The 15,997-nt window shown below is 46.3% G+C and overlaps 1 protein-coding gene across 7 annotated transcripts in view; it reads right to left on the reverse strand.

Moving 5' to 3' along the window:
* Tbc1d1 (TBC1 domain family member 1) overlaps positions 1 to 15,997 on the reverse strand; it is a 188,056-nt gene that overhangs the window by 111,055 nt on the left and 61,004 nt on the right. The window contains exon 1 of one of the 7 annotated variants that reach the window (XM_048415357.3): positions 8,341 to 8,492. The exons of the other annotated variants lie outside the window; for them this stretch is intronic. Within the exon in view, the coding sequence (XP_048271314.1) occupies positions 8,341 to 8,370 (30 nt within the window). The 5' untranslated portion in view covers positions 8,371 to 8,492. Of the gene's footprint in view, positions 1 to 8,340; positions 8,493 to 15,997 lie in introns of those variants that run through there. 7 annotated transcript variants of the gene reach the window in all.

Below are 15,997 nucleotides of genomic sequence, written 5' to 3' on the forward strand. Positions count from 1 at the left end.
TGCAACCCCATGGGTCACCTAAGACTACCAGAAAACACAGATATTTACATTATGATTCCTAACAGTAGCAAAATTAGTTATGAGGTAGAAATAAAAACAATTTTATGGTTGGGGGGTGGTTACCACAACAAGAGGAACAGGGTCGCAGCATCAGAAAGGTTGAGAGCCACAGGGCTGGAGAGAGGGCTCAGCAGTTAAGAGCACTTGCGGCTCTTGCGGAGGATCTGAGTTTGATTCCTAGCACACGTCAGGTGGCTCATAACCACCTGGAACTCCAGCTCCACGGGATGCGATACCTCTGCACTAACGAGCACATACCCACATGACACACACATACACATAATTAAAATGTAACGTCTTTTTTTTTTAAAAAAAAAAAAAGGCAAGCAGAGTTAGACTTGTTTTTTCATAGGTCTTATAGATTTGCCTATCTAGTGCTATATGAGAATTCAAAGGGGCTGAAGAGGTAGCTCGGCAGTTAGCATCATTTGCTGTTTTTGCAGGAGACTGAAGTGTTGTGAAATAAAATGTGCTATGTTTGTTTATGCTGTGGAATATTTGTTTAACGACGCAAAGATGTATTGCATTCTTTTATGTTGCATTTGTTTAACTCTGTGAGGCTGTGTTACTTTGCCAGTCTAAAACACCTGATTGGTCTAATAAAGAGCTGAAAGGCCCATGACAAGGCAGAAGAAAGGATAGGCGGGGCTGCCAGACAGAGAGAATAAATGGAAGAAATCTAGGGGCAAAGAGCGAGGAGAGAGAGAAAAGGAGGAGGGAAGAAAGATGCCAGGGGACAGCCACCCAGTTGCAGTCAGTCATGGAATAAGAAGGAAAAAAAGATATAAAGTATAAAGAAAGATAAATAGCCCAAGAGGCAAAACAGAGTTAAAGAGCGATGAGATAATTTAAAGTGAGAAAAATTGGCTAGAAACAAGCTAGGCTAAGGTCGGACATTCATAAGTAAGAATAACTCTCTATGTATTTATTTGGGAGCTGAGTGGTGGGTCCCAAAAGAGCAAAAACAAAAAAATCAACTACACTGGAGTTCAGTTCCCAGCAACCACTTGAATGGCTAACCACTGCCTAAGTCCAGCTCCAGGGCTACAACACCCTCTTCTGCCCTCTAGGGGCGCCAGCATGCATGTGCACACATACACAAACATAGAGAAAGAGAGACACAATTGTATACATCTAATGTAGAAAAAAAAAAACTCAAAAGAGAATATTATTTCTGCTCCTGAAATGAACTGAGGGGAGGACTTCACATCACATCACCAGAAAAACACAACCCTGAACAACCAGGAGACATCACTGCCTTCCTGTTAGGATTATCAAAACACAGTTTGTAGCCTTAGAATCATCTTCCTTGGAGAAAGGTGCACCGTGAAGTCGAAGCAGACACTGCATAAAATGTGCCAGCTGAAGTGCAAAAGGGGAGGCAGAGTCCAAATAAACCAGTCTGGACAGTGTTGGGAGCAGAACCAAGAACTCCTGGAGACAAGGCTGGAAACCTGAGAAGGCTGATTCTAACTGTCTAAAGGATCTACAACTTCCGTCACCATCTCACCACCAAGACCAACCCTGAGGGTCCTGTCCTATTTGATATAACCCAAGAGTCCCTGTTGATTCTTCGGCCCGGCTCACAGAATTCTACAACTGTCCTGCCGTCAACTGTGGACAATACAATCATGTGCCACAAAACATCTCTTCTACTGTCTCAAAACAAACAAACAAACAAACAAAAACTATTATAAACATTAGAACACCAAACCCAGTCAAGAACACAGAATTCCTTATTGCTGGTAGGAATGCAAAATGGAAGAGTGGCCATTGCTCACAAAAGTAAATGGACGCCTACTATACAATCCAGAAATGTCCCATGGTCTCCCCCCAGAAAACATAGGCCCGCAGAGAAGCCTATAAACACGATAGCGGCAGCTTCACCTATAATTGCCAAACCGAAACACAACTAAGGCCCTCTTCAAGAGGCAAAAGAGTCAGTTACAAAGCATCCAAATAATGGAATACTACTCAGCAATAAAAAGAAATGAGACTTTATCCCTGGGGTGGGGCTGGAGAGATGGCTCATGGATTAAGGACTCTTATAGAGGACAGGGGTTCCATTCCCAGCATCCCCATGGCTGCTCACAACTGTCCATAACTACAGTTCTGGTGGATCTGATGCCCTCATCTGACATCCGCAGGCACTCACCTGGTGTACATACATGCAGTCTAAACATGCATCCTTATAAAATAAAAACCAAGGAAACAGAAATGTGTATTTCTAGGTAAAACGAGTCAATCCAGAAAGACTGTATATGGCATAGTTTCCAAAGGCAAAAATACACACAGACAAGAAAAAAAGATTTGTGTTTGTCACAGGTTCAGAGGGGAGATGAAGGGACACAACAGAGAGGGTTGAGAAGGCAGAGCAGTCTGAAGGACACTGGGAGCTGGTTCAGCTCACTGTTCATTCTGTCCATGCCTACCAGGGGGTCACCCCAGAGTGGGGTGCTGGTAACAGGACAGACCGTGAGGCGTGTGCAGTCAGGCTTGGTAGGAAACCTCTGCATCTTCTACTCAATTTTCCTATGGAACAACACCACTTCCTTCTTGCTCTTTTATGAGGCCTGACTGCCCCGTGGACCAGGCTCAGCCTCTCAGAGATCTTCCAACTTCTCCCTCCCGAGCGTGGCGTCAAAGGCCTGCACCCCAACATCTGGCCCTAGCACCATTTAAACACGGCGTTTTGGCAAGAAAGGAGAGGAGGCAATGTATCATCTCAATCAAACCCCATTTCAATTCCTAGTCTGAGGTAATACCCCACATTATGCAGGGTGAGTTACATACAAAGACTCTGAACTTGATAAACTGAATAGTTACTACATAAAAAGTTCAACTTCTCAAAAAGGTGTCGGAGCGTGAGGTGCAAAGATTTTCTTCGACTTTTGTTCCCTAGGTACCTGATTTCTAGGTACTAATCTTCTCTTCAGGTTTCTCTTATAGGAAAAATAAAAACAAGAAACCCAAATGGAACCACGGCATATGTCCCTATATATATGAGAATCTTGTTACTTGCATTGTGGTCTCCAGCCTGGGAGCAACCATATCACCCAGAAGCTCACTAGAAATGCAGCAACGAAGGATTCCACTCTGACCAACTAAACCTCAGCCACATTACCTGACACTCCCCGGGGACCTGCACACACTGTGGTAAGGTACCCCATGCTGGTTTCCACAGCGTTTTCAGACTAGCAGGAGAACAGAAATACTTAAATAACCATAACACCAGGCATCTCCCAGAACGGAGCAACAGCTTCAAGTCTGAGGGAGACCAGTCATGGTCTCTACAGGGTCCCCGCTGTCTTGGGGTCAAATGACAGCTTTTCTGAGGGAGGCTGACTTTCACGAGGGTCCACGTGACCACTCATTTGTCCAGCCTCACGGCACTACTGCACAGTCTCCCCCAAACGTAGCCACCCACATGGGACTGCAATCGCTACAATATTCCTAGCTTTTTATTTACAATTCTAGCAGCCTGACAAAACCAGCCCTACCCTGCCCTTCCCGTTACTCTCCACTCAGGCAACGAATGAATGATTCATCAGGGATGCCTCAGGAAACGGACAGAGAATGGAGGGGTTCTGACAGAAATGGACCATTAGGGCACAGACACATACAGACTAAGATGAGTTAGGGAACTCGTCCGAGGAACAAACTATGATTAACCTTGTTTCTCATGAGACCGGCTCTGGCTGTGTTCTGCTGGAGACAGCATCCACTCCGGCATTCTTCCATTTTCTCTTCATGGGGACCACCGACGCTTGAGGTATTAGCCCAAGAGAACCTGCAACACTACAGACGGCGCTAAAGGCTCCCCCGAAGCTGGACTGACGTGTGGCTTACTCCAGCTGCACTTAGCAGAGGCAGCACATTTTCCAAGCTTGAGCCATGGCGTGACTATTAGTAAGGAGCTCTTCGCTCTTTATTAAACTTAAGCAACTACTAATGCAGCAATAATATAAAGAAAAAAATGCCTGTGCTTCAAGGACACATCAAGGACAAGCCAACATAGGACTGACTTCAAGCAAGGCTGCAATGTTGCCTAAATAAACACTTGCCATAGCCAGGTGGACACCTCCCAAGAAAAGCACAGTGAGAGCGGCTGTTCTGTGTCCTGGTAACGGAAGAGCAAGTCCGGCTGATGTTGGCACTGAAGGTCGGCTACTCTAGACATAGAGAAACTCCAGGGTGAATAAATAAGCTGTGAGCCTGAACAGGACTTGACTGAATGCTGTGGTTAGGAGCGACTGACCAAAGAACAAGACGCAATTCTACTCAACATGTAACTGTACAAATAACAAGCAAGAAATTTGCTTCAGGAAAGAAGACTGAGGCGAGCCAGCAGGCCAGCTTGCAAAAGCTGAAGAACGATGATGCGGCCTTCCGTCCTCACTACCCAAGCCTAGGTTGCCACCATCACCTCCTAACAGAGCCCAAGTATAGCCCAAGAAGTCAGCTCCTCCCATCCACAACACACATTCGTGAACACCACCACTTCCTTCGACCCACCTACTGGCCTCCTAGTGTGTTTAAACACCATTCCAAAGCCAGCCTTGTGCTCAGAGCTCTCATCCAGCTGGCTTAGAATACCCTCCACACTCTGAAGTCTGCCTCTCTGCACCAGCTCACTGGGCCTTCATGGCTGCTGCTGTGCGCCAGGGCAAGCTTGCAGCTGGCCCCACCCAACCCAATCCCCACACCCTCTCCGTCTACTTCTCTTCCTAGCACTGATCACCAGCTGGAATCACCTTGCTTATCTATTGGCTTCTCTGTCTCTCCTTATTAGAATGTAAAGACCATAAAATAGGGAACTGGTCTACCTCTCTCCGGCTGAACCCCCAGCTGGTCACAACAGCCTGGCATACAGCAGAGGCACTGTAAGTATCTATATGTTAAGTGACCTATGAGTGAAGATGAGTATAAATGCATGTTTTAGACAAAGACAATCAATAACTTATTTAAAAATTATTCTTTTCTAAGGCATTTAAAAATATTTGCCTTATAAAACTTCAGGGTGAGCTGGGTATGGTGGTGCATGTCTTTAGTCCCAACACTTGGGAGGAAGAGGCAGGAGAATCTCCATGAGTTTATGGAAAGACTGCCCTGGCCCCCTGATGTATACACACACACACACACACACACACACACACACACACACACACACACTTCAAGCGGCAGAGCAGAGGAATCACGTGTTTGAAGTCAATGAGGGCTAGATAGTGAGATTCTGTCTCAAACAAAAAACAAAAATGAAAATCTTCAATGTGCTATTCTTAAAGAACAAACCTATTGTGCAAAATACACCCCCAGTGCAATGGGTCTCAACCTTTCTAACGCTGCAACTCTTTAACACAATTCTTCAGGTTGTAACGACTCCTAACCATACAATGATTCCATTGCTACTTCATAACTGTAATTTTTCTATTGCTATGAATCTTTATATCTGATATGAAGGATATGATATGAGACCCCCAAAGAGGCGAGACCCACAGGCTGAGAATACTACTCTGGAACATGAGTGGTATCTGGTACACAGAGAGTACGCAACATACACTTGCTGAATAAACCTACGGTCCCTGGAAAATAACATACGGCACAATCCATATGAAAATACCTCAAATTTCAGACACAGCAGGTCTGCCTACATTTTTATATGCCATCCTTCATTTTCATCTGTAAACTGATATACACACCTACACTCAGAATCCTGTGACCCTAGCAATAACCTTAGTCACAATCTTTACAGGCATGTACAAATCCAAGTAGATTTCTAGGGCTACCTGGTAGGTTTTCTGGGATCAGTTTTCACTAACAGACAAGTAGAAGCAAAGAGTCAAGCAAAAGACAAGATCAACGCTGTGGGTCTGGGGACATCTGCAGGAGTTAGTAAACACCAGAAAGCTCGAGAAGTTTCTTTTTATTTATTACAGGGGAAAGGAACAACTATCCCCAGGAAGACTTATGAAGAAACTGTACTTAAACCCCAGATCTATCATTTGTTCAGTGCACACCCTTGACCAAGCTCCCTGCACAACTAAAAGCAGAACAGGGTGTGGACTCGTTTAAAAACAAAACAACTCTTCAACGGTTTCCCACCTAGTTCTTATTCCTTCATTATTAGGTTGCTCTCGACAGTTAGTGCCATTCACACAAGGAGACTGCCAGCTCGGGTATCCCTCGCATCAACAACACCCACTCCCCTTTTCCTCCCCTGCCAGGTGCAGAGCTTCCGCTGCCAGGGCCAGAATGGAAAATAAATGATGGGTAGGTGTGGTGTGAGGCCCAGGCCTCTGTGCATCTGAGTGATCGGAAGCATCTCTAAGTCGAATATAAATGCCCGTTAGGATTATGCTCATTGTGTGTTATCTATACCTTTCTTTCCGCCTTTAGACCATCCCCTATTTTAAAACAAAGTCTTCACCATAAGCAAGCACAGGTCTACACACGTTCCCATAAAGTGAATGTCACTCTTACAGTCTTTAATCCCGAGTAGTTTTTCTTTCTTTCTTTTTGGATTTTAGTTTGATTTAGCTTTAGTTTGAAACTCAAATTTAGTTTAGTTAGAAACTGGATTTCTTGAAGCCTAGGCTGACCTTACCTCGAAACGTAGCTGGGGATGACCCTAACTTGTTATCTTCCTCCCTCCAGGAGGAAGGTATACACCACCACACCCCAGTTTATGAAATACTCTCAAAAAACGTGACATTCTTCATTCACAAAACACTGAGTGAGAAAATTAATTCAAGATGTAATCTATAATTGCATGAGCTACACAAAATATATACACACATATATACATTATACATATGTGTATGTATGTATGTGTATATATATATATGTATATATGTAAAATTATACAGCTGGGCATGGAGGCATACAACATTAATTTCAAGATGTGAGAGACCAGACTAAACACAAGGGGTAGATTGTAAAGATCTACTATTCCAAAAAAAAAAAAAAAAAAAGAACAAACAAACAAAAACCAAAAAATGAAAAAAGCCTGCTACCGCTTCTTTGTTTTTGTTTCTCAGTTGTATTTACTTCTCCTTGCTGGTGTTGGAATGAAACATTTCTGTGAAGCTCAATTTTCCCCCTTAGAATACAATATTAGAAACAGCAATAACCAGAATAAACAAACACCAACAATAATAATAAAGCAACTCAGTTCTGCACCTGAAGAATATATATATATATTCTGAATCACTTCACAAACTACATTAATACTACTTTTTAAGTTTAGCGTCACTTAGAAAAGTTAAATGAGTCTTTAAAAGCAAAAATGTGGACATTCAATTATGTATAGGCTCAAAACTTTTCTACAACCCTCTCAGTGAAGCACCAGCTGCTTCCAGAGGCCACTCTGGTCAGGACTCAGTGTTGGGATGTTGTTCCTTGGTGTCACCTCATAACCAACCTTACCTAGTTTCTGTCTCCACTTTATAACTTAAATTACAGGCGAAGCCACACGTGCTCCCAAACAGGTATTCAAAAAATATAATTAGTGAGGAAAAAACAACCCACTCTGAACGCCTCACATCATAACTGGAGATATAAGTCCATCTAATTACTATTTATAAAGGGTCAGAGACAAGCTAACGGGTTCTCTCGAGAAGAAGTTCTCTCTCTCTCTCTCTCTCTCTCTCTCTCTCTCTCTCACACACACACACACACACACACACACACACACACACACACACACACACGAGAGGGGTATCGTATCCACGAGAGGAGGTGGGCGTCTTCCATGGCTGGAAGCAATGCATTAGTCAAAACACACAACCCAAGCAAGGCTGGAGGCGATCCTGGCAAATCGGCCAACTTTTTTAGTTCAGCAGCCGTGTGCCGGCCTGGATTTCTAACGTTCGGCTCTGAAAGTTGGAGAGCTGCAGTCATAAAACTTTGTGCAGACAGAGAAAGTTACATTTCACACACTTAGACCTCGGAGCTTGTCCTTTGAACGCTACGGGTTAAAAAAGCTAAAGGCAGGCAACATCCTTGGCGACCCGCCCCAGCCACCCGGAGCAGAGAGGATCCAGGAAGGCAGGGGCGGACCCACAATCTGGGACCACACCTGGGACTCTAGCTGTGCCTCAGTCTCCCCAGCTGGGAAAAGGGCGCGACGCCTTCTGAGAGGCTGGCCCCCGGGGTGCGAGGAGGAATGAATGAAAAGTACTCCCAAGCTGGCTCGAACGGCCTGGCGCCCGCCCCCCCGCGCCGCGGCTCGGCAGTTGGAGACCCCCCGGCTCCCGGCAGCTCTGGCCCGCCGCCGCCTACCTTGGCCACCCAACTGAACAATGGTGACATCGCTGGCCGGGCGGCGGCTCCTCGTCCGCCGCTCCCGCTCACACGCGCCTATCCGTGAGCCTGCGGATTGCCGGGGGCGGGCTCGGGCGCGGCGGGGTGCGGGCGGGCACCATCCCGAGACCGCGGCCGAGCGGCGGGCTCCACCCCTCCCCAAGCGTCACAGCCCGAGAGGGCGAGCCCGCCGGGCAGCAAAGCCAGAAAGGGAAGTGGGGCGGGGGGAGAGCGAGGGGGAGGGGGTGGACATGGAGGGGGGCTCCGCCGACCACGCCCCCAGACGGACACGCCCACCGTCCCGCCCACCCGGACCTGCTGACGCGGGAAGTTGGGATGTGCAAGGGTCGCCCCCTGTGGACGTCTGCGGTGCTTGATCCTTGATGACTGAGAAAGGCTAGGACTCTACAGGTCTCCGGGCCTTTTCGGGCAACTTCAGAAATCTGAAGTCTCTCGCTTTCTCCCTCTGATTTAAAAACCGCAGAATTGAAGCGAGCACAAGGCTGTCCTGCTTTCCAAGGGGCGGACCTCTCTCCTCTCCCCTAGGAACCGGCAGCCCAGCTTTCCGGGGGTTGCTCCCTAACCTCCCTGGATGGCTGGTGACAAAAGGGCCAGTGTTACCAAGCCCCTGATACTTTTACGTAACCAGAGGTGCTTCTCTTGGCCTCGTAAAACCCAGCTGAGGAGACAGAAATGACGCTGCTGGCAGGGTGATCAGATTATGGCTGCTACAAAGGTTGAACTGAGTTTCCTATCCAGACGCTCCCAACTTCCACGGTGAGAAAATCCAAGTCCAAAGGTCTGAAGTAATTGGTGTGTGATGAACACGTGTGTCAGAGGAGCGCTCACAGTTCCTCCGCCCACTCGTAAACCCAGCCCGTGAGTCCTGTTCTTTCCACTTTGTAATATTGATTATGTCTTATTTTCAACGCATTTCAATGGTCTCCAAATACCTGGCATCTTGGCAGTTGTTGGTTCCCTACTGCCCTTAACAAGTTGTCCCCAGATTGAGCTGCTATGGTAACAAATCCTGTGGGGCAGAAACTCAGGAGCACTTGGCTGGGTGTCGGTAGCTCAAGGTCTGCCTTGAGTTTATGGCCGGCCGGCAGTAAGGTGAGGTTGCATGTATCCCAGGCCTGGATGGGACAGAAGAATCCACCACCAAGCCAGTTCAGATTTGCTCCTAGGATTCAGGACCCCTTCGGAGAATTGAACCTGCAAAGCTCATTGACATGGTGGTCTCCAAAGCAGAGGTGGTCACTCTGCACCTTATCACGTATTCCAAGCAAAGTGCCATGCCCCAAAGGGGAGTCAGTCCTTTTGTCAAATTAATCTCAGAAGGGACATCTCGGCCCTTCTGCGTTTTCTTTCTTTCCTTTCTTTTTCTTTTCTTTTTTAATTCTTTTGTGTGTAACAGTCATGGAACTCACTCTGTAGACTAGGATGGCCTCGAACTCACAGAGATCTGCCTACCTCTGCCTCCCAAGTGCTCCGATTAAAGGCACGCGCCACCACCTCCCAGCTCTGTGTTTTTAATTAATGCAAAGAAAGAAGATGGTTCAGTTTGGGAGAGATTGCCCAAAGGCATGAAAACCAAATGGAGAGGGCTGTGTTCTTTTTCCCTTTCCTGGTGAAGAATACACACAGGAGATAAGCCATAAAGGGGTGAGCAAAATCAAGAGGAAGAACGTTTCAAGAAAGGATCAGGGTCGTTCAAAAGCACCTTGGGAGCAGCTTTGGTATCAGCAGGTGCCTTCCATTCATTAATCAGCTCCTGAAGATTACCAAGAGGCAGGGAAGGGAAGGGCTGTGCAGCCTTTTAGCCGAATCTTCCTCTTGTCATCAGACAACATTCTGGAACAGATAGGAAGACGAAAGCTTCCATTAAAGTGAGAGCCCTTCTCTATGTGTGACCTCCCTCCTCATGATGTGGTTCGTGGATCAGCAACCTCAGCGTGGACTGTCAATCCACTGGGAATACAGACACTCGGCTGTTCTTTCAGGACTTTCATTATGATATTATGTTCTGGCCTTTGTCCACAGTTACCGGCTTATGAGCCCTTTCCAGAGGGCAGCCGTGAAAATGAATTTCTCTTCTCCGAGGCAGCTCACAGAAATTCTCAATCTTCCCTCACATTCTTTCTCGGATCTGGCCTTAAAGAGCTCTGACCTGTCTGTTCTTGTCCAATAGCGGGCTAAAACAAATCAAAAAAAGCCTCCCTCATTCCAGATGGGGCCTGTCCCATCTCTGCAGGAAGGAATGCAGCGCAGAGGCCGTGAAGAACGGCCACACGGACCAGCCTTGTCTGTTGGGTTTCCCCAGCCACTCCGTTAGTAAGCGTGACCACAAAAAGAGGGATCTCTAAAAACCCAAAGGATAGGGCATAGCTTTTGGATGGCTCAACATATGGAGCATGGGATGCCTAGAGAAGGCGAGGAGCTTCACATGTCTCCCCCAGAGTTCTCTCCGGTATTTTATCTGTGGCCTGCAGGGCAGTGCTTCTCAACCCATGGGTCTCGACCCCACTGTCAGATATCCTATAAATTAGGTATTCGCACTGTGATTCATAACAGTAGCAAAATTACAGTTATGATGCAGCAACAAAATAACTTGACGGTTGGGGGTCACCACCACATGAGGAGCCCTATTAAAGGGGCACAGCATTAGGAGGATGGGTGCCCACTGCTACAGAGTGTCCTTTAAGAGCCGGGTGTTTCCCTGAGTTGCATCAAATTAACTGAACCTGAGAAGGCAGGTGTGGGAACCTTAGCTTATAAAAGGTGGGTCAGAAGTTCGGGGAAGACAAAACCTTGTCTGTCTCCGAAACAAAGCCGCACAGATAAGCAGCCTGGGGTTGTAAGCTGGTATCTGATTGGAGGTGGAGTATCTTAAGGACTGAGGTCCTAATCTGTTCTATGACATTATCGCCTGGGTACACAGCCTCAGAACCGTAAGAGAACACCCAGCCAATGTCCACTGTGGCAGGATCAACTGCTTGTCTGCTGGTGGAACAAACCCCCCACACCTTGAGGTCACAGAAGTCTGTCGGTTGTGGTGTGAGGGCAGAGGGAGCAGGCATCTTGTCTTCTATTGGACACATCCCGTGTCTGGTTTACACATTGATAGATGAGAGTCATTATCACTGGGTTTTCAGAGATATTGTCAATGAATTATGGACCAAGGGACCCTTGAGAAAATAGCGCCCAAATGATTTTGGGATGGTGGGAGCTCCTGGGGGAGGGGTGGGGGGGAGAACGTTTTCATGTGAGTGAGTGGTAAACAAGGGCCAGAGCAGAAAGGCTGGACAATGGCAGATGTCCTTAGACTCCATCACAAGAGCCCCCGAACTGAGCACTCCAGAAATTCCAGCATCCTGAAACCACTCTGGAGAATGGAAGAGGAGACCCTAGAATGGTCTAAAGAAACCGGAAGCACCTGAAATGGTGTTTTTTTGGCATGGAAGATAAGTCTAGTAAGAGAATTTATGGACAATAAGGAGTTAAATATTAAACCAGGTGCGGTGGCACATGCCTGCATTCCCAGCTACCCGGAAGGCTGAAGTTGGAGGACCCCCCAGTTTGAGGCTAGCCTAGGCAATATGGCAAGAGCTCTGAATGTAAAATAAAACCCTAGAGTTTCTTGAAAAAAAATGGGAGGGGGGAAGTAAAATATGACCAAATGCTGACTTGTAGGGTTATAAGGAGAAAGTGTACAGACAAGCGAAGTAACAGACATGAAGGCCTCAGGGTTTCAAGCTGGACTCAGTCCTCTGTCTGCATAGGTGCACTGAGGGTACAGCCTCAGGCACATGCTAGTCTGAACTTGTCATAAGTTCAATGACTCCAAGGTAGTCACAGGAGACTCTCAGAGGCCTCGCTCTGAGCCAGGTCTCTTGACCTGAGCCAGGAATGGACAGAACACTTCTTTCATGGGAAAGCGGGGGCTTTTCCATGGAGTGCATTTGACAGGGACTCGCAGAACATTAACACCAAGTATTTTGAAAAGTACACATGAAAAGCCCTCTTTTTTTTTTTTTTTTAAGTTTACTGGCAGCATGCAACTTACCAACCACATGCATAAAGAAATTCTCTGTTACAGTCTGGAATTTCACTAAAAGTAAAGTACTGACATCACATACTCTACCCAAAATTCAACGGACCCTACACTCAAATACGATTTTCCTTAAAATACCCCCTTTCCTCCTACCTGAAAAAAGTCTCTTCCCCCCCAAAAATGTCTCCTGGAGAATGTGTTCCACACCCTTGTGGAGGTCTGCATGCATCTCAGGCAGCAGTGATGTGTAACAGCTCCCAAGCAGTCTGGATGCAAGGAGAACTCACTGCTCAAGTAGGCTGGTGATCCCCAGCCCTAGCTGTCTAGCAGGCAGTCACTTGTCATGGCGGAGAGGGGGCGCTAACAACAGATAACTTATTTGCTTTGAGACCCAGATCAAATTCTCAAAAACCTCAGAGGGAAGACAAGTTATACAAACGTGCAAGGCGAGGGAAAAGTGGAAGAACAAGGAATGAATGAATGAATGGGAAATACATCATGGAGAATGTGTGTCCTAACATTAGAACACTCCATCCAGCCAGTTGCCAGGCAACAGAATCTGGCTGGAGAAGAGGGATTATTATTGATGTTGACTTCTGGGTTTACTTAAGGCTCAGATACGATTTATGAGATGCATCACATGCATATTCTAGTATGTGATCTGCTAAGATTGAGAGCCACTTACACAGTTCTATAAGCGGGGGAGGGAATGGGTCAGTAACCACCAGCTTGGTAAGAGCTAGATTCACCTAAGAGATCAACCTCTGGGTATGTCTGTAAGGAAGTCCATTAGGTTAACTGAGCTGGGAGGACCCGACTTAAATGTAGGTTTGCACCATCCCATGAACTGGAGTTTCACACTGAATAAACTAGAGAAAGCCAGCTAAGCACCAGCCTTTACCTCTCCTTCCTGATTGTACCTGCAATGTGACCTGCTGCCCCACACTTCCGGTGCCAGCCTTTTCCCATCTGGCTGGAATAAAGCTCCCTTCTCCCTTCCTTCCTTCCTTCCTTCCTTCCTTCTTTCCTTCCTTCTTTCTTTCCTTCCTTCCTTCCTATCCCTTCTTCCTTCCTTCCTCCCTTCTTTCTTTCTTCCTTCCTTCCTAAGTTGCTTTGGTCAGGTGTTCTGTCACACCGAAGAAGAAAAGTATCTGACCCAGGAGAGTTGTGTGGTGAGCAGCAGACTCATCAAATGGCTCTAGCCGACAGTATCCCTCCAGAAAACCCAAGATGGCTGTCTTTCTATGGGACTTCCAAAGGATACACAGAAGGACAGCTTTATCAGTCTTCCTGAAACATGAAAAGGAGGCAGACTGTAGAATGGGAGAAGGGTGTCTACCAAGTCTGGCAATACCCCACAAACAAGCCTAAACATTCCTGCTCAGCATTTCTGCCAAGTTCTAACCTTGGTGGTTGGTTTGTGGGACTCTTTACAAGCTTTCCCTGTCAGCCCCCTGCCTGGACTATATAAATGGCAATGATTTCTTGCTGTGGAATAATCCCTTTGTACACTGTGAAGATTTGTCACTGTGACTGGGTTACTAAAGAAGCTGACTGGCCAATGATGAACAGAATAAGGTTAGACAGGAGAACCAGACTAGGAGAATGTTGGGAGGAAGAAGGGCAGAGTCGCCAGACAGAGAGGAATCAAGATGTATAGAAAATGAACATGATAATAAGCATGACCCATGTGTCAAAGCATAGGTAAGAAATATGGGTTAATTTATATGTAAGAGTTAGCTAGTAATAAGCCTGAGCTATTGGCAGAGCACGTAAAATTAATATAGGCCTCAGTGTGTTTATTTGAGAGCTGGGTGGGACAGAAACATCTGCCTTCAACTTCTCTCCCATTCTGTAGGCTGCCTGTTTGTTATATGTATCGTTGCTTTACTGTGACACTTTTAAGCTGCATGTAACCCCATTTGTTAATTCAAGAGATGAAGAAACAAGGACTGGAAAAAGTTAGAGGAACTATGGCAGACAAACTGTAGGCCTCCAACCAGAGGAGGAGGAAGTCAGGAAGAATAGAGAGCATAAGAAAGCATGACCTCAGCCACCAGCTCCTTCCTCACCACAAGACCTGGTTAAAAATAGGGCCATTGTAACACTAATTGTACAAGGAGATTCTGTGGAGTTTCAAGTGAGTCAGAACCACTTGGCAACTAACCAGGGATTTATTCTGTTCACAAATATAAATATTCATAAGTACCTATAGTGAAAGGCAAGGGAGTCATTGCAGGAAACAGGGACAGTGAGTCAAACCTCAATCCTGCCCTCAAGGGGCATAAAAGTCAGGAAGTACAAGCCAGGACAAGAGGGCAAAAATGCCAAGAAAATGGCAAAGCTTCCAGGCATTCTCACAAGAGAAAAAATCACTGCAGGCTACAGAGACAGAATGGCCTTCTGTGCTGAAAGATGTCAGGCTAGGCCTCATACAGAAAGGGATTGGGAGTGAAGGAGTAGACTTTCCTGGAACAGACAGGACAGGCTTGGAGGAGATGGACCCAAAACAAGCTTACATGGGGTGAAAGATGGTGTGTGTGTGTGTGTGTGTGTGTGTGTGTGTGTATGTGTGTGTGTGTGTGTGTGTGTGAAGTACAGGGTGGGAATACAGAGGGGAGAGGGAGGCGGAGAGGAGGGGAGAAGAGTTGGAGAGGAGAGGGGATGAAGAAGGGATGGGGAGGCAAGGGGAGGTGAGAGATTGATTTAATAAAATGGCAGCTTGAGTTCTTCCCTTCTAGTCATGAAAGTTTATTTCTAGAGAAGAAATACATGGGACTGGAATGATGGTTCTGCGGTTAAGAGCACTGACTGCTCTTCCAGAGGCCTGGATTTTGTTCCCAGTATTCACAGAGAGTGGCTTACAGCTGCATATAACTCAAGTGCCAGGGGATCTGACGCCCTCCTCTGGACCCTCAGACACCTGCACCACATGTGACGTGCACACAGGCAAGCAGAAACATAGGCGAAAAATATATCTTCAAAACAATTTTTTAAAAAAGAAAGATTTAAGAACAATATCAAGTCCAGAAAAACCACTGTAGTTTGAATAAGAACAGCCTCCATAGACTCATATATTTGAACGCTCAGTCATGAAGGAAATTCACAGCTTGAGAAGGATTAGGAGGCATTGTTGGAAGAAGTTTGTCATTAGAGGTGGGCTTTGAGAGTTCACAAGCTGGAGCCAGGTCAAGGGTCTCATTCTCGCCTTTCTGCCTGAGGACCCGGAAATAGAACTCTCAGCTACTTCTCCAGTAACAGGTCTGCCTACATGCTGCCACGTATGATAAAGACCTAAATCTCTGAAACTGTAAGCGAGCCCCAATTAAATGCTTTTCGTTATAAGAGTTGCCATCATTGTGGTTCTCTTCATACCAATAGAACACTGATTAAGACAAAGCCCGGGAATGAAAATGCCAGCATAGACATTGAAACCAGATGCTCATGCCAAAGTCTGTCCATGAATCATGAATGTCTCTTACTGTAGCATTATCAACAACAGTTAAAAATAGTATTATCAACTTAATGGCTGCACATGACTCTAAACGAGATGCATTCAGTGGAATACTATTCACAGCACAG

Source organism: Myodes glareolus, chromosome 8 (genome assembly GCF_982192425.1).
Source record: "Myodes glareolus chromosome 8, mMyoGla1.1, whole genome shotgun sequence".
In the NCBI taxonomy this organism is placed as follows: domain Eukaryota; kingdom Metazoa; phylum Chordata; class Mammalia; order Rodentia; family Cricetidae; genus Myodes; species Myodes glareolus.